The sequence below is a fragment of the Dryobates pubescens genome, chromosome 35 (assembly GCF_014839835.1).
Source record: "Dryobates pubescens isolate bDryPub1 chromosome 35, bDryPub1.pri, whole genome shotgun sequence".
NCBI classification, from domain to species: domain Eukaryota; kingdom Metazoa; phylum Chordata; class Aves; order Piciformes; family Picidae; genus Dryobates; species Dryobates pubescens.
In genome coordinates, this window is record NC_071646.1 from 1,131,098 (window position 1) to 1,148,073 (window position 16,976).

The following is a 16,976-nucleotide window of genomic DNA, read 5'->3' on the forward strand; positions in this document are numbered from 1 at the left end:
GTCACCCAAGGAGGAGGAAGATGAGCGAGGAGCAACCATCCTGGGGAGGGTTGGAGGCCTTCCTGTGCCAAACAGTTGGCAGTGACATTGCCAGCCCCTGCCACAGCCACTGCTGCTGGTGCCTTGCTTGTACAGAGTGAGAACTGTACAGAGATGTTGTCTGTGTTTGTACAGAGCCAAATTTCTCTCCTTTTGTGCTTTTTTGGTTCATTGGATTAAGCATTTTTTTATTTTTCATGGCTGGGGTAAGGGGGGGGAAAAAAAAGTAGAATTAAAAAGCACCAGGAAAGTTTGTGTTCCTCCTCAGAATTACTGTGGCAAGAAAAAGGGTTGGTCCTCTGCAGGCAGAGCTGGCTGGGTGCTTCAAGATCATCCAGTCCAACCTCTCACCCAACACCACCTAATCAACTCAGCCATGGCACCAAGCACCCCATCAAGTCTCCCCCTGAACACCTCCAACAATGGTGACTCCACCACCTCCCTGGGCAGCACATCCCAAGGGCCAATCTCTCTGTGTAGAATTTCTTCCTCACCTCCAGCCTGAACTTCCCCTGGCACAGCTTGAGACTGTGTCCTCTTGTTCTGGTGCTGCTTGCCTGGGAGGAGAGACCAACACCCTCCTGGCTACAACCTCCCTTCAGGGAGTTGGAGAGAGCAATGAGGTCTCCCCTGAGCCTCCTCTTCTGCAGGCTAAGCAACCCCAGCTCCCTCAGCCTCTCCTCCCAGGGCTGTGCCCCAGACCCCTCCCCAGCTTTGTTGCCCTTCTCTGGACACCTTCCAGCATCTCAATGTCCTTCCTAAGCTGAGGAGCCCAGAACTGGACACAGGACTCCAGGTGTGGCCTAACCAGTGCAGTGTACAGGGGCACAATGACCTCCCTGCTCCTGCTGGCCACACTGCTCCTGATGCAGGCCAGGATGGCCTTGGCCTTCTTGGCCCCCTGGGCACACTGCAGGCTCCTGTTCAGAGAAGGTGATGGTGTCGGCTCAGGGTGCTGAGGAGATGGATGAGCAGCCAAGCCACCTTCCAGCTGTGCTGATTTGGTTCCTCACCAAGGGCAGGGCTGGATTTGGGGCTGGGGGAAGCCCAGCTGGGGAGGGCAGGGAGGTGAAGGACCCGAAGGAAGTGGCCAGCAGCCCAGCCTGGGCGAGGGAAGCAGGGCTGAGGGCAGCTGTGCACAGGACCCAGGGCACCCAAACACCCTCAGAGGCATCAGACATCTGTTGTGGTACCAGACAAGCACAATTCGGGGCAAGAAATGGGTTTGCAATGGTTTTATGTGGGGAGGGCAGTGAGTGGGAGGCAGAGGGGAGGCAGGGCTGAGGCTGTGAGGCTCCCTGGCTCCTCAGCTGTAGTAGAGCCTCAGGTAGGCAACTCGGTCCTGGTTCCTCCTGAATTCTCTGTCTATGGTCAGCTAAAAGACAACTGCAGGCTGTTAGGAGGGAGCAGGAGGGCTGCAGGAGGGGCTCAGGCTGCTGGCATCCCTCAGCTCTCTCTTATATCCAAAAGCTTTTCTTTGCTGCAGGGGGAAGGCTGAGCTCTGCTCCTCTCCCTTGGGGGATGGAAGCTTCCAGAGCAACTCTCTTCATGGAAGTCCTTTTTGGAAGGACCAGAACTGGTTTGGGGTGGGTTTGGGGTATTTTTTGCAGATCAGTGTTTTGTGTTTGCCAATCACTTTGTATCTTTGTGCCCCTGTGTGTGCCCAGCAGGGCAGAGAGGAAAGGATGGCCAAACCCACTGCAAAGGTCTTGAAGTAATCACAGGTTCCTTAGTGAGAAGCTTGGAGCCAGCAGAAACATCCCCAGACCCCTGGCCTTGGCACCTCCAGACCCCTGGCCTTGGCACCCCCAGATCCCTGGCCTTGGCATCCCTTTTCCCTGTTTTTGACACCTCTATATCCCTGTCTAACATTTCCATATCCCTGCCCTCACCATCCCTTATCCCTGCCCTCACCATCCCTATTCCCCTCTCTTCACCATCCCCATTCCCCTCTCTTCACCATCCCCAATCCCCTGCCCTCACCATCCCTTAACCCTCTCCTCACCATCCCCAATCCCCTGCCCTCACCATCCCTTATCCCTGCCCTTACCTTCTGTACCTCCATCTTCAGCATCCTCTCTGCTGGCTTTGGCACTAGAGCCCAGTCTGGAGAGCCAAACCTCCCAGGCCAGGTGACTTTCTTGTGGGGCTCTTTGTCCACTCTGTAAGTCCCAGGCCTAAAGCAAACAGCACCCCCAAAACACTCTGCCCATTTTCTGTAGCTGGGAGCTGTGCTCCCTGCCTCCCCTCTGTGCCTCACTGTTCCTCCCTGCCAGCAATCCCTGCCTGCCAGTTCAAAGTCCCAAGGGAGAGCTGAGTTCCATTACCCAGGGACTAATTCTCTGCCTGAAGGCCTCTCTGGGAATCGTGGTGCCTTGGTGGAGAATGGAGCAGAGGCAGCCTGGCACTTCCTCCCTGTGTGCCAGGGGGGTTGGTACCTCGCTGGGTCAGGAGTCACAACCTGCACAAAGCAAACAACCAACCAAGCAAAAAGAGCATTTCTGGGGGGAAGGCTTTGCTCTGCAGACCAGCAGCCAGCTGGGCTCTGCAGAGCTGCTCCTCAGTTTGGGCTGCCCTGGTAGCAGGAAGTTCAGAATGAAGGATTTGGGGGGGCTGGGGGAGGGAAGGGGCTGGGCAGGAGCCAGCAATGGGCACTGGCAGCACAGGAGGCCAAGGGCTGCCTGGGCTGCAGCCACAGCAGTGTGGCCAGGGATGGAGAGAGAGGCTCCTGCCCCTCTGCTCTGCTCTGGGGAGACCTCCCCTGCAGGGCTGTGTCCAGCTCTGGAACCCTCAGCACAGGAAGGACCTGGAGCTGGCAGAGAGGGTCCAGAGGAGGCCATGAAGATGATCAGGAGGTTGGAGCAGCTCTGCTCTGGGGACAGGCTGAGGGAGCTGGGGGTGTTCAGCCTGGGGGAGAGAAGGCTCCAGGCAGACCTCAGAGCAGCTTCCAGTCCCTGCAGGGGGCTACAAGAAGTCTGCAGAGGGACTGCTCCCAAAGCCCTGCACCAGGGGAGGTTTAGGTTGGGTATTAGGAAGAATTGCCTGAAAGGGCTCTCAGGGTTTGGCAGAGGCTGCCCAGGGAGGTGGTGGAGTGCCCATGCCTGGAGGGGTTCAGATGTGTGGCCATGGTTTAGTGGCCATGGTGGGGCTGGGTTGCTGGCAGAGCTCCTGGGATCAGTCACCAGGCTCTAGGCTCCACACCTCCCACCAGACTGTGTCAGGAGCTCTGAGGCCACTGCCTGGATCGAGGGGGGGGCAGCAAATGTGACTGAAGCTGGGAGTCTGTGGCAGGGGCAGCCTGAAATCGCTGCCAGGCTGCAGCTGTGCTGCTCTGGGAGGTGCTCTGCTTACCTGGGGCTCGGGGGGGAAGCGCTGGGCAGTCCTGGCTCCTATCACATAGCCTCTCCTGCTCAGGGGTTTCTGTCCCCAGGAGTACCGGAGGCTGCTGCCCTGCAACCCGAAAGCAAAGGCTCCTGCTGGCATTCTGCGGGCTCTGCAGCGGGAGGTGAGCAGCAGGGGTGGCTCCTGTTCGTTCCTCTAAGCTCTCACTACTGTGGAGGGCTGGGGCAGCTGGAGCTTGGAGGAGAACTCTTTGGAAGGGGAGGAGAAGGTCAATGCGGAGACCTCCCACAAGGGCGTTGCAGGGGTGGGGGCTCCCTGCCTGCCTCCCCTCCTGTGGTCCCCTTGCTCCTCGTGCTGCGTGAAGGAAAGGCTCTGAGCACAAAGAAGTGCCCTGCTTACCTCCTGACTCAGGTAGCAGCCTGGCCCGAGCCGGGGGTGTCCCCTGAGGGGGGGCAGCTGGATGCCCAACCTGTCTGTGCCGCGCTGCAGGGGGAAGGTGCTGCGCTCCTGGCGTGACCCGAACGCGATCCTCTTCTGCGCCTCTGGGAGAGCAGCAGAGGGAGAGGCCGCCCCTGGAGACCACCACTCGCTGCCTCCCTTCCTTCTGAAGTGCCTGCTGCTCCCTGCCAGCGGCCAGCCGTCCTCCTCTCTCCCAGCTGAGCATCTCCCCCGCCCCGGGGCTTTGCTCTTCGGGCGCTGCCTCCTCGCTGCCACAGAGGCTTCCTGGACCCCAGCATGACCGCAGAGCAGCCTGGCAGCCAGGCTGTGGGGCAGGTTGATGAGGAAGAGAGGTGCCCCCAGGAGCCGTGAGAGGAGGAGAGCCCCGATGCCCAGAGCCCGCCGGGGGGCACCGGCTGGCAGGCTCACCTCGCAGCTGCCCCCCTGCTGCCATGCTGCCCCGGGAGGCGAGCTCTGTGTGCTCCCCGTTGCTATGGGCACGGAGCAGGCTCTGCTGGAGGGATCGCGGCAGGGAAAGGAGGATTAACAACGTCCCTGGGGGTGGCACCGCCCCGGCTCCCGCTGGGCACCTCCCGCTGCCAGGAGCTGCTGCGCCCAGGCTCCGGGAGGCAGCCGGGCAGAGGGCTCTGGGGAGGCAGCTCGCAGGCTGTGCTGTCAGGACCCTTCCCTGGGCTCTCCCCCGGGGCACAGCCTGATCTGCCCTGTTCTCTGCCTGGCTGTCCAGGCAGGGCAGTGGGAGAGCCCTGGAACATCACAGAAGTGTCAGGGTTGGAAGGGACCCCAAGGCTCATCCGGTTCCAACCCCCCTGCCATGGGCAGGGACCCCTCACACTGGATCAGAGGGATTGAATCCAGCCTCTGGGTTCAGACCCTTCTCTGAGCTCAGCTGGGAGTCAGGAGAGAAGCAGGGACCCCCCAGAGTGGGAAGAGTGAGGCAGGTTGGTTTTGAAGAGCACTTTATTGGGTGGTTGTCATTGCATGCAGCAAGGGCAGGGGGGGCTGCTGGCTGCAGCAGCTTCAGGCCCAGTTGCAGCAGGAGCAGCTGGCATCAAAGACCAGGCCAGCCTGGCAGCTCTCCAGGTAGGTGACACCATTCACACAGTTGTAGAAGTTCTTCTTGTTCTGGGGGTCTGCATAGAGGCCATTGGCCTTGCCAGCACAGAATCCACTGCCCCCAGAGCCCCCAGAGCCCCCAGAGCCCCCAGAGCCACCTCCTTGGCTAGGAGGAGCCTCGGTGATGGGGGGGATGGGCTCAGCTGGAGGCACACAGTCTGCAACCAAAGCAGGATAGGTCTCATTTCGGTGCTGACAGCCCCTCAGCCCTCCCCACCCTCCACCTGCCCTGCACTGCTGGGGGTCAGCTCCTAGGGAGTGTCCCCCAAAGCCTGACACCAGGGCTGTGAACCTTCTGGACCCAGGGCCAAGTTTCCCTCTCTTACACCCTGAGGGATGCAGTGAAGGGATCCTTGCAGGGCAGTCTCTACTTGTGGCTTCCACAGGGAGCCTTTAGCCACCCAGGCTCCAGGGAAGAAGGCTCTTGGCTCTCTGAAGCCCTTCCCCAGCACCTCCAAGGCACAGACAGGACCCAAGCTACTCACCACCACTGTCCAGACCAAGACCTTTCTTCAGGGTGTTGATCAGAGGATATTTGCCCTCCTTGCAGAAGGTGCCAGTGAAGTCATCCATGTCAAGGGCCCAAACCATGGCACCTCCAAACTTGTTCTTCTTCAGCCAGTCCACCTGTTGAGTGCCAGGGCACAGGTCCCAGTCATTGCCAGGAGCTGCTGCTGCTGCTTTGTCCTCAGCACAGCCACCCCCCCTGCTCCCCATACCTTGATGTTGAAGCTCTTGATGTTGTCATAGCCAACCCACTCGTTGCCCTTGTAGGCATAGGGCACATCCTGGGGGGCATCCCAAGCCTGGGTGGCTCCTTCACTCAGGAAGGTGCAGATCTAGGCCAGGAGGGCAGAGAGGGAGAAGTCAGCAAGGGCCCCCCTTGAGGAGGGCAGGTGCCCACGGGGTGCCCACTGCCGGCTGGCAGGCTGGGGCAGGCTTTGTGCTGAGCCTGGCCTGGCTGGCTGGGATCACACACACCTCATAGTAAGCCAGGAATCCAGACTGCCTTGTGTAGGGTCCAGCTGGGCCAGGCCCACTTGCTGGAGCCCCAACAGCAGTGTTGGAGGGGTTCTGGAGGACGAAGTTGTGGCCATAGGTCGGGAAGCCCACGAGCAGCTTCTCGGCTGGGGCTCCGTTGTCCTTCCAGTAGTTCATGGCATAGTCCTGCAGCACAGGCAGCAGAGCTCAGCTCTGCCCTGCAGGTGCAGGGAGGGGGAGAGCACTGAGGGGGCTCTGGGAGGGCCTGGGACAGGGTCTGGGGCAGCTGACTTACCACATTGAAGTAGACCAAGTCCCCAGTGTCGGCTGGGCCCTTGTAGAGAGGACTGTTCTCCCCTGTGGTGGAGTCCCAGGCCCCGTGGAAGTCGTAGGTCATGACGTGGAAGTAGTCCAGGTACCTGTGCAGAGCATCGCCCTGTCAGCCACCCCCTCCTGGCTGGGCCTTCAGGGCTGCCCCTTCAGCCCAGCACAGCCCTGGGCATGCCCCCAGGGGCTGGCAGAGTGGCACTGCCCTGGCTGTGCCGGGAAGCAGAGATGGGTTCCCTGCCGTCCCCTGCCCCGCACCGGCAGCGCTCTGGCCGCAGCCTTGCCCTACCCACCGGAGCAGGGACCCCACGGGGCAGGAGGTTGGTCCCTGCCAGGGCAGGGCAGGGCAGGGCGGGGCAGGGGCTCCCTGCAGCACTCCAGGGCAGGGCAGCAGCAGCCAGCCCTGAGGGTTTGCTACTCACTTGCCAAGCTCAGCAATCTCGTAGCCAGCCTGGATGGTGGAGAGCCCTGCAGCAACGGCAGCTGTGACCATGAGCCTGGGCTTGTTGACCTCTTTGGCTTCCTGCTCAAAGGCTGCCACCATTTCCTGAGGGGGCCAAGGCACAGGGCTCAGCCTGGAGCCTCTGGGCTGAGGCTGTGCAGCCAGAGCTGCGTGCGGCAGAGGGCCTGGGCACAACCTACCTTCACCAGCACGGTGAAGAGAGCCTTGTCCTGGGCTGGGCTGCCCCTGGAGCCAGGGTACTCCCAGTCGAGGTCCAGCCCATCAAACTGGTACTGCCTCAGGAACCTGATGACAGACTTGATGAAGGTCTGACGGTTCTGGGGGGTGGAGACCATGGTGGAGAACCTGGGCAGGCAGAGCAGGACACACTTGGGGTTTGCCTGGGGGCTCCTCCCCTCCCTCCCTCCCTTTCCCAGGGGCTGCTGCTCGCAGCAGAGGCTTTGCCCTTACTTCTCTGTCCCGAAGTTCCATCCCCCGATGGCCAGGAGGGTCTTCAGGTTCTTGTTCCTGCAAAGGGAGGCACAGGGAAAGGTTTTGCTGCAGCTGAGTGCCTGCTGGAGCTGCCTCTGCAGCCCCTCAGCTCTCGGTGTGGAGCCCTAAGAGCCAGCCCAGAGCGCACTCAGTCACCAGCCCCATCCTCGGGGCATCCCTGCCGGCAGCCTGCGCCGCCCTCCCTCTCCCTGCTCTCCCTCTCCCTGCCCACCCCAGCTCCCTCTTCTCCCCTGCCCTTGGCCATGGGCTGGCCAGGGGCAGCAGCTGTGGGGGTGGGCAGGTGCTGCCCCTGGCTCTGGGCACCTACTGGTTCTTCAGGCCGTTGAAGGACTTGTAGAGGGTCTCATCGTTCCACTCGTAGGTGGTGATCTCGTTGTTGGCCATCCCAGCGAAGGCATAGATCAGGTGGTTGCACAGGCAGGGGTCCACATTCTCAGGGGTGTACTTGCCCAGGCCAGGCCTGTACTGGGCCCAGTTGGTGAAGTAGCAGGAGAGGATATAGGCAGAGCCTGCAGAGAGGCACAGCAGGTGGGGCAGAAGAGCAGAGGGCACCCAGCTCTGGCATGCAGAACCTGCAGGTCCCACCCCCCCCTGCAGCCAGCCTCCAAGGGACACAGGGAAGGCAACAGAGCCCTGGGCTGCTCCTGCCAGCTAGCAGCACCCTCAGGGGCATCTGCTGGGCAGTGCTTGGGCAGTGTCCCTGCAGGGCCAAGGGCTGAGGGCAGGAGAAGCAGGGTTGGGTGTCCCTCTGGGAAGTGGCTCTGCAGGGCTCAGGAGGGGGTTGAGTCCTTGCTGCTTGCTCTCAGCAGCTGGGTCGGGCTGGGAGCCTCCTGCACCCTCCCCCTCCTGCCTCAGGGTGTTTGTGGGTGCTGGGACTCTTCCCCCCAGGGAATCTTTCTCCTTTGCTGCCCCTGGCACCAAGAGCAGAGCCTCAGGGGGCCCTGGGGCAGAAGGCTCTTGGTGTCTGTGCTGTGCCCCCTCTGACCCCTGCCTCTGAAAGCCTCTGCAGAGCCCAGGCAGTGGCTGCTCTCCTGCTTGCTCAAGCTGAGCTGGAAGGGGCTTGCCAGGGGCAGCTTTTGAGGAGGAAAGGAAGCTCTTTGCCCTTTGGATTGAGCATGCCATGGCTCAGCACACCTCTGCCTGCAGAGCCAGCAGGGCTCTGTGCCTGCCTGCTCCCTCCCCGCGGCTGGGAGCAGAGGCAGCAGAGAGCCTGTTCCAGCTGCCTGCCTGTGCCAGGGCTGGGGGGCTCGGGGGGGGGGCTGTCGGGGGGGCAGGCAGCACTCACCTATGTGGGCGTTCAGCAGCAGGACCAGACCTGGAAAGAAGCAAGAGTGAGCTGAGTCTTTGAGCTGGGGAAGGAGGGAATGCCTGAGCCAGCAGCAGCTCTCTGCCACAGAGCCCAGAACCCAGGCTGTGCAGCGCCCTGGCGCCTGGCAGCGTGGCAGCAGCAGCAGGGGGAAGATCCTCTGCTGGGCACACAGCTACCACAAGCCCAGGTCCCCCCCTCTGAGGGTCCTTTGCTTGCTCCAAGGTCATTTCCCCCTTGAACCAAACAATTCAAGCAGCCAAAGTGCAGCTCTGCAGAGAAAGAAATCAGCCCCAAGAGCAAAGCAGCCTCAGCCCAGAGGGAGCTGCTGGATGCCCTCCTGGCACAGCAGCAGAGCTGCTGCACTCCTAACCCCCAAAGTCTCCTGTGGGAGCCCCCAGCAGGGCAGGGCCAGAGCCAGCAGCTCTGCTCAGAGAGGCAGAGAAGGAAGCCTGGGAGCAGCACTCACCGGTGAGCAAAGTGAGCTTGGCCATCTCTGACCAGGACTGAGCTGCTGCAGCCCCTCTGCCCCTTTTATACCCTGCCCTCTGCGGGTGCCAATCTTGTGTCAACACTGATGGGCAAACATTGCAACACCTGGCACAGAGCAAGGGCCACCAGAGGTGACACCAGCACAATGGGGCCTGCCTGGGGACACCTCTGCCAGCAGCTGTGCCCTCTCCTGGGGCTGCCAGAGCGGGGGGAGAACAACTGGGGAGCTTGGCTCCTGGCAGGGCTCTCCCCAGGGCCAGGCTGTGTGCCCACACCAACCCATGGCACGGAGAGAGGTGGCTGAAGGCTTCACCCCTGTGCTGCCCTGGTGTCTGCCCAGAGGTGGTTGGCAGTGCCAGGGCCAGGGGGGGTGGCAGGGCTGCTGTGTTGTCTCTCCCAGCAAGGGGAGAGGTTGTCCTCAGGCTTAGGATGTCCTTAGGGGCACCCAGCCAGGAGGACTGAGCAGGGCTGAGGCTGCCAGGCAGGGCCCCTCTGGGGGACACAGGAGCTGGGCTCAGTTGTTCAGCAGCAGGCTCTGCGTGGGAAGCTGAGGGCTGGGCACACTGTGGGTGCCTGTGGCTGGAGCACAAAGCAAACACAGCCCAGACCCAGCGGAGGGGACCCAGAGAGCTCCTGACATGGAGCCTGGGGCCGGAACAGCCTGCTGCTGGCCCAAGGGCATCAGCAGTCAGCACCTGGTCTGCAGCAGGCCAGGCTGCAGCTGCACTTGGCTCTGCAGGGACAGCTGGGGAAAAGCTCAGGGGCAAGTTCCCAAGGAGTTCCAAGAGCAGCACTCACACTGGGACCGATCCTGCTGGCAGCACCACGGAGGTCAGCACAGGGGCAGCTCCAATCTCCCTGTACCAGGAGACCACCACCCCAAGCTCTGCTCCCAGATAAGGGCTAGGACAGAGCTCTCCAGTGCCAGGCTGCCTTTGATTGACCTCTGCAGTTCTGCCCACTGCAGCCTGCCCAGGGACCTGCCCAACCTCCACAGCAAGGGCAGAGAGAGCAAAACAACCTCCCCAGAGCCACAGCTGCTGCCCAGCAAGGGGAGCAGGGCCAGGGGGGCTCAGGAGCAGGCGAAAGCAGCAGCTCTGGAGAGGTTGCTGAGGGGCAGTGGTCAGACCTGTGCCAGGAGATGGGGGCAAGGCTGGGCAGGAGCCAGGCCTGACTCTCACAGAGCCCTTTCATTGTGCACCAGAGCTCAGCCTCTCCAAACACAGGACCTGGAAGCCTGATGAGGTTCAGTGGCAGGGCAGTGGCTGCAGTGCCAGCACCTGGGCTGGGCAGCTCTGAGGATGTTTTCCAGGACCTTGTTCAACCAAGCATGAGTATCCTGCAGGAAATTCACATTCTCCTCACCTCAACAGCAGTTAGGCAACATCTCAGTGCAGAGCAGCCCTGGCAGGAGGCCCTGCTCCTCCTCAGTCTTGCTTCACCATTTGCAGCAGCCCCAAGAGTGCAGACAGCATCTTCTGCCTGGCAGAGCTTGGGGTGGTGGCCTCCAGCTGTGGAGGTTGGGCAGGTCCCTGGGCAGGCTGCAGTGGGCAGAACTGCAGAGGTCGATCAAAGGCAGCCTGGCATTGGAGAGCTCTGTCCTAGCCCTTATCTGGGAGCAGAGCTTGGGGTGGTGGTCTCCTGGTACAGGGAGATTGGAGCTGCCCCTGTGCTGACCTCCGTGGTGCTGCCAGCAGGATCGGTCCCAGTGTGAGTGCTGCTCTTGGAACTCCTTGGGAACTTGCCCCTGAGCTTTTCCCCAGCTGTCCCTGCAGAGCCAAGTGCAGCTGCAGCCTGGCCTGCTGCAGACCAGGTGCAGACTGCTGATGCCCTTGGGCCAGCAGCAGGCTGTTCCGGCCCCAGGCTCCATGTCAGGAGCTCTCTGGGTCCCCTCCGCTGGGTCTGGGCTGTGTTTGCTTTGTGCTCCAGCCACAGGCACCCACAGTGTGCCCAGCCCTCAGCTTCCCACGCAGAGCCTGCTGCTGAACAACTGAGCCCAGCTCCTGTGTCCCCCAGAGGGGCCCTGCCTGGCAGCCTCAGCCCTGCTCAGTCCTCCTGGCTGGGTGCCCCTAAGGACATCCTAAGCCTGAGGACAACCTCTCCCCTTGCTGGGAGAGACAACACAGCAGCCCTGCCACCCCCCCTGGCCCTGGCACTGCCAACCACCTCTGGGCAGACACCAGGGCAGCACAGGGGTGAAGCCTTCAGCCACCTCTCTCCGTGCCATGGGTTGGTGTGGGCACACAGCCTGGCCCTGGGGAGAGCCCTGCCAGGAGCCAAGCTCCCCAGTTGTTCTCCCCCCGCTCTGGCAGCCCCAGGAGAGGGCACAGCTGCTGGCAGAGGTGTCCCCAGGCAGGCCCCATTGTGCTGGTGTCACCTCTGGTGGCCCTTGCTCTGTGCCAGGTGTTGCAATGTTTGCCCATCAGTGTTGACACAAGATTGGCACCCGCAGAGGGCAGGGTATAAAAGGGGCAGAGGGGCTGCAGCAGCTCAGTCCTGGTCAGAGATGGCCAAGCTCACTTTGCTCACCGGTGAGTGCTGCTCCCAGGCTTCCTTCTCTGCCTCTCTGAGCAGAGCTGCTGGCTCTGGCCCTGCCCTGCTGGGGGCTCCCACAGGAGGGTGTTGGACACCAGTGCTGCACTCTCCTGCCTGTCACAGACTCACACTCAGCCTTCCTTGCACTGGGACAGTTCTGCTTTGCAGCTGCAGAGGCCAGTTCAAGGCTGCTCAAACTCAGATCTGAGCTTTCCAAGCTGAGCTCTGCTTTGTGAGCTAAAACCTGGACACCAAACCTCAGCTCTGCCTCTCCTTTGGTTCTTTCCTGGTTTCAGCACAAATCACCTGCCAGATTTTGCCTCCCTGCTTACAATCCCTCAGCTGTGGCCACAGGAGGAAGTTCTCCTGGGCTCACTGCAGCTCAGCACAAGAGCTTTGTGGCTCTGCACCAACTCTAAGCCCTTTGCTCTTCATCTCTCCCCCTCTCCAGGTCTGGTCCTGCTGCTGAATGCACAGCTAGGTAGGTGCCTTCTGCCAGAAAGCCTCTGCCGAACCCTTTGGCAGCAGCAAGCAGGTGAAAGAGGGGCACAGCACAGACACCAAGAGCCGTCTGCCCCAGGGACCCCTGAGGCTCTGCTCTTGGTGCCAGGGGCAGCAAAGGAGAAAGATTCCCTGGGGGGAAGAGTCCCAGCACCCACAAACACCCTGAGGCAGGAGGGGGAGGGTGCAGGAGGCTCCCAGCCCGACCCAGCTGCTGAGAGCAGGCAGCAAGGACTCAACCCCCTCCTGAGCCCTGCAGAGCCACTTCCCAGAGGGACACCCAACCCTGCTTCTCCTGCCCTCAGCCCTTGGCCCTGCAGGGACACTGCCCAAGCACTGCCCAGCAGATGCCCCTGAGGGTGCTGCTAGCTGGCAGGAGCAGCCCAGGGCTCTGTTGCCTTCCCTGTGTCCCTTGGAGGCTGGCTGCAGGGGCTGGGACCTGCAGGTTCTGCATGCCAGAGCTGGGTGCCCTCTGCTCTTCTGCCCCACCTGCTGTGCCTCTCTGCAGGCTCTGCCTATATCCTCTCCTGCTACTTCACCAACTGGGCCCAGTACAGGCCTGGCCTGGGCAAGTACACCCCTGAGAATGTGGACCCCTGCCTGTGCAACCACCTGATCTATGCCTTCGCTGGGATGGCCAACAACGAGATCACCACCTACGAGTGGAACGATGAGACCCTCTACAAGTCCTTCAACGGCCTGAAGAACCAGTAGGTGCCCAGAGCCAGGGGCAGCACCTGCCCACCCCCACAGCTGCTGCCCCTGGCCAGCCCATGGCCAAGGGCAGGGGAGAAGAGGGAGCTGGGGTGGGCAGGGAGAGGGAGAGCAGGGAGAGGGAGGGCGGCGCAGGCTGCCGGCAGGGATGCCCCGAGGATGGGGCTGGTGACTGAGTGCACTCTGGGCTGGCTCTTAGGGCTCCACACCGAGAGCTGAGGGGCTGCAGAGGCAGCTCCAGCAGGCACTCAGCTGCAGCAAAACCTTTCCCTGTGCCTCCCTTTGCAGGAACAAGAACCTGAAGACCCTCCTGGCCATCGGGGGATGGAACTTCGGGACAGAGAAGTAAGGGCAAAGCCTCTGCTGCGAGCAGCAGCCCCTGGGAAAGGGAGGGAGGGAGGGGAGGAGCCCCCAGGCAAACCCCAAGTGTGTCCTGCTCTGCCTGCCCAGGTTCTCCACCATGGTCTCCACCCCCCAGAACCGTCAGACCTTCATCAAGTCTGTCATCAGGTTCCTGAGGCAGTACCAGTTTGATGGGCTGGACCTCGACTGGGAGTACCCTGGCTCCAGGGGCAGCCCAGCCCAGGACAAGGCTCTCTTCACCGTGCTGGTGAAGGTAGGTTGTGCCCAGGCCCTCTGCCGCACGCAGCTCTGGCTGCACAGCCTCAGCCCAGAGGCTCCAGGCTGAGCCCTGTGCCTTGGGCCCCTCAGGAAATGGTGGCAGCCTTTGAGCAGGAAGCCAAAGAGGTCAACAAGCCCAGGCTCATGGTCACAGCTGCCGTTGCTGCAGGGCTCTCCACCATCCAGGCTGGCTACGAGATTGCTGAGCTTGGCAAGTGAGTAGCAAACCCTCAGGGCTGGCTGCTGCTGCCCTGCCCTGGAGTGCTGCAGGGAGCCCCTGCCCTGCCCTGCCCTGCCCTGCCCTGGCAGGGACCAACCTCCTGCCCCGTGGGGTCCCTGCTCCGGTGGGTAGGGCAAGGCTGCGGCCAGAGCGCTGCCGGTGCGGGGCAGGGGACGGCAGGGAACCCATCTCTGCTTCCCGGCACAGCCAGGGCAGTGCCACTCTGCCAGCCCCTGGGGGCATGCCCAGGGCTGTGCTGGGCTGAAGGGGCAGCCCTGAAGGCCCAGCCAGGAGGGGGTGGCTGACAGGGCGATGCTCTGCACAGGTACCTGGACTACATCCACGTCATGACCTACGACTTCTCCAGCGCCTACGACGGCCGCACGGGGGAGAACAGTCCCCTGCACAACACTGCCAACAGGCAGTTCAGTGTTGTAAGTGCCAGCCCCTGCCCCAGGGGCTGCCCCCTGCCTCCAGAGCCTGCCCCTGGCCTGAGCTCTGCTGCTGCCTTTCGTGCAGGAGTATGCCATGAGCTACTGGAGGGACAGCGGAGCCCCAGCTCAGAAGCTGCTCGTTGGCTTCCCGACCTATGGCCACAGCTTCACCCTCCAGAACCCTTCCAACACTGCTGTTGGGGCTCCCACAACAGGGCCTGGCCCAGCTGGACCCTACACTGGGGAGGATGGGCTCCTGGCTTACTATGAGGTGTGTGTGCTCCTCCCCACCCAGGCTCAGCACAACCCCCCCCTGCCCACCCCTCAGCAGGGAACTGCTAACCCTTGGGGGGCTCTCCCTCAGGGCCCCCTTGCTGACCTCTCTCTCTGCCCTCCTGGCCTAGATCTGCACAATCCTTGACTCTGGAGCCACCCAGGCTTGGGATGCCTCCCAGGACGTGCCCTATGCCTACAAGGGCAGCCAGTGGGTTGGCTATGACAACACCAAGAGCTTCAGCCTCAAGGTATGAAGGCTGTGTGGCTGTGCCCAGGGTGAGGCAGAGCCTCTGGCAGTGCCAGGCCTGACTGGGACCTGTGCCCTGGCACTCAACAGGTGGACTGGCTGAAGAAGAACAACTTTGGAGGTGCCATGGTTTGGACCATTGACCTGGATGACTTCACTGGCACCTTCTGCAAGCAGGGCAAATATCCTCTGATCAGCACCCTGAAGAATGGCCTGGGGCTGAGGGGTGAGCAGCTGGAGGCTGCAGCAGCTCTGAGGAGCTGCTGAGGATCCATGGGAAGGAGGGGAGGGAGGAGAGTTCATTCCACACCAAAGCAAAACTCCTTCCTGCTTTCCTTCCAGGCTGCAGCAGCTACTGAGCAGCCAGCCCCAGAGCCCCTGTGGCCACTCAGCACAGAGTGGGAGCTGGAGAAACACCTCAGGGACTGTGGGGAGAGTGGATTCTGTGCTGGCAAAGCCACCCAGCCTCCACCTGCAAGAGCAGCTTTTGCCTGTGCTGGAACATCAGCCCTGGACTGAGGACTGCCAGGACAACCCCAGCTGTAGCACTCCAGCTCCTGCTGCTGCAAGTGGCTGTGAAGATCCCAACCCTGCTGCTGCAAACAGCCTCCCCTGGACCTCAGTGCCAGGACCCTGAGTGATCAATAAAGTGATCTGCTGAAGCAACCACCCTCACTGCTGCTCCCCTGCTGCAGCTCATCTCCCTCTTCACACTCTGCTGCCCCCCCTGAGCTCAGGGAGCAGCCTGAATCCACAGCTCTGCCTTCAGCAGCCCTGGAGTGGCATTTCCCAGGGCATTCTGAGGGGCTGGCAGGGAGAGGGCAAACAAGCAGGAGGAAGGGAGAGGGCAGATGTGCCCTGGGAGACCACACAGAGCAGGGGCAGAGTGGCACAAGCCCACACTGGCTCCTACACAGCTTCTTAGGAAGAAGCTCTTCAGTACCAGGCTTGGGAGACCCTGGAGCAGGCTGCCCAGGGAGGCTGTGGGGGTGCTCAAGACCAGCTTGGATGAGGCCTTGAGCTCCCAAGGTCTGGCTGAGAGGTGTCCCTGGGCACGGTGGGGAGGTTGGAGGAGATGATCCCTGAGGTCCCTTCCAACCTGAGCCATTCTGTGGCTGTTTGGCTGTTTCTCAGCACCAGGCTCTGTGTGAGCAGCTGAGGATGCTTTGGGTGCTCGTGGCTGGAGCACAGAGCAGGCAGAGCTCAGCCCCAGCCTGGCAGCCTGGGCGCTGCCAGCAATGGGAGCAGCCAACAGCAGGTGTCGATGTTGCTTGCTCTTCCCAGCCCTGTGCTCTGACAGCAGCCCCGGCAGCACTGTGCTGGCAGGCCAGGAGGATTCACTGCTGCTCCTCTTTGCTCAGCCACAGAGCTCTGAGACCACCGGCAGAGTCCAACAGAAGGGAGCTGCTTCCTCCTCGCTGGGGACAGCCAGCCAGGAAAGGGCCAGACCCTGTGCACTGCCCTGCTCCAGAGAGCTGTGCTGGCTGCAGCAGACCTGACTGCTTTGGGGTGGAGGAGCTGCTGCTCAAGACACCTGCCCAAAGCCCAGCCTAACCCTGCCAGCTGCCCAGGATGCCTGCTGCAGCATTCCTCCCTTTGGTGATGTGCCCAGGACCCTGTTCCCTGGGGAAGGGCATCCCAGTGCCCAGGCAAGGTGCTGAGGAAGCTCTGCCTGGGGGCTGGCTCACATCTCCTAGTCACCTGCTGAGACCTCTGTCCAAGAACTGAGGCTCAGGCTCAACCTCCTCTCTCTTCTGCCTTTCCTTACCAGCACTGTCAGGATTTATTGCAGGGAAAAAGACCACAGACACACCAAATCCCAGAAGGGGCTGGGGTGGAAGGGAGCATCCAGCTCCAACCCCCTGCCCTGGGCAGGGACAGCCCCCAGCAGCCCAGGCTGCTCAGGGCCTCATCCAGCCTGGCCCTGAACACCTCCAGGGAGGGGACAGCCACAGCCTCCCTGGGCAGCCTGTGCCAGGCTCTGCCCAGCCTCACTGGGGAGTTCTGCACCTGCTGAGGCTGGGGGCAGGGGTAGGGTAGAGCCTGCAAGCTGAAACTCAATCAGGGATGCATGGAGCCTGTGTAGAGACCTGCCTGGGTGTCCTGCCCAGAGCTCTGCTGCTGCTGCTGGTGTCTCAGTGCCTCAGCAGCTCTCAGTGGCTGAGCTGCACTTGGGAAACTCTGCCACTGTCCTCAGGAGCCTGGCAGAGGCCCAGGGCAAGGAGGCTGCAGCACCAGTGGGCAGAGCTGTGAGGCTCTGGCTCCACAGCACCCCATGGGGTTTGTGTTCACCTGCTCAGGTCACTGCCCCTGGAGTCCTGGAAGAGGATCCCCTCCCTCCTACCCCCAGGCCACACAGCCTGTGGGGGTGTCCTGCCCTCTGCAGCACACAGAGCTGCTGGTGCCTGGTGTAA

At 62.0% G+C, this 16,976-nt stretch overlaps 3 protein-coding genes across 3 annotated transcripts; 1 reads left to right on the forward strand and 2 right to left on the reverse strand.

Moving 5' to 3' along the window:
• Positions 1-1,345: 1,345 nt before the first annotated feature.
• PIFO (primary cilia formation) lies at positions 1,346-4,273 on the reverse strand. Its single transcript, XM_009906247.2, has 6 exons — positions 4,249-4,273; positions 3,781-3,923; positions 3,391-3,489; positions 2,367-2,500; positions 2,090-2,216; positions 1,346-1,414 (listed from the first exon to the last, which is right to left on the reverse strand). Exons 1-6 carry the CDS (start codon positions 4,271-4,273, stop codon positions 1,346-1,348), a joined length of 597 nt encoding a protein of 198 aa, XP_009904549.2.
• A 517-nt stretch (positions 4,274-4,790) lies between these two features.
• On the reverse strand, positions 4,791-8,526 carry LOC104305353 (acidic mammalian chitinase). The gene is made up of 10 exons (XM_054176431.1): positions 8,502-8,526; positions 7,524-7,725; positions 7,175-7,231; positions 6,904-7,069; positions 6,684-6,808; positions 6,230-6,353; positions 5,935-6,120; positions 5,673-5,792; positions 5,439-5,580; positions 4,791-5,111 (listed from the first exon to the last, which is right to left on the reverse strand). Exons 2-10 carry the CDS (start codon positions 7,598-7,600, stop codon positions 4,858-4,860), a joined length of 1,251 nt encoding a protein of 416 aa, XP_054032406.1. The 5' UTR covers positions 7,601-7,725; positions 8,502-8,526; the 3' UTR covers positions 4,791-4,857.
• Positions 8,527-11,520: 2,994 nt separating this feature from the next.
• Positions 11,521-14,929, forward strand: LOC104305400 (acidic mammalian chitinase). The gene is made up of 11 exons (XM_054176286.1): positions 11,521-11,545; positions 12,001-12,030; positions 12,559-12,760; positions 13,053-13,109; positions 13,215-13,380; positions 13,476-13,600; positions 13,931-14,039; positions 14,125-14,310; positions 14,444-14,563; positions 14,653-14,788; positions 14,905-14,929. The coding sequence occupies exons 1-11, from the start codon at positions 11,521-11,523 to the stop codon at positions 14,919-14,921; spliced, it is 1,173 nt and encodes a 390-aa protein (XP_054032261.1). The 3' UTR covers positions 14,922-14,929.
• Positions 14,930-16,976: the final 2,047 nt, after the last annotated feature.

Coding starts and splice junctions, on each gene's coding strand:
- LOC104305353 (XM_054176431.1), bottom strand. CDS start 7,600: ATGGCCAACAACGAGATCACCACCTACGAGTGGAACGATGAGACCCTC. Junction 6,121..6,229: donor ACTTGGTCTACTTCAATGTG/GTAAGTCAGCTG, acceptor CCTGTGCTGCAG/GACTATGCCATGAACTACTG. Junction 5,581..5,672: donor TCAAGAGCTTCAACATCAAG/GTATGGGGAGCA, acceptor GGCACTCAACAG/GTGGACTGGCTGAAGAAGAA.
- LOC104305400 (XM_054176286.1), top strand. CDS start 11,521: ATGGCCAAGCTCACTTTGCTCACCG. Junction 13,110..13,214: donor TGGAACTTCGGGACAGAGAA/GTAAGGGCAAAG, acceptor CTGCCTGCCCAG/GTTCTCCACCATGGTCTCCA. Junction 13,601..13,930: donor GAGATTGCTGAGCTTGGCAA/GTGAGTAGCAAA, acceptor TGCTCTGCACAG/GTACCTGGACTACATCCACG.
- PIFO (XM_009906247.2), bottom strand. CDS start 4,273: ATGGCAGCAGGGGGGCAGCTGCGAG. Junction 2,501..3,390: donor GCTTCCCCCCCGAGCCCCAG/GTAAGCAGAGCA, acceptor TGCTTTGTGCAG/GTTGTGACTCCTGACCCAGC. Junction 1,415..2,089: donor TGAAGATGGAGGTACAGAAG/GTAAGGGCAGGG, acceptor GTTGTCTTTTAG/CTGACCATAGACAGAGAATT.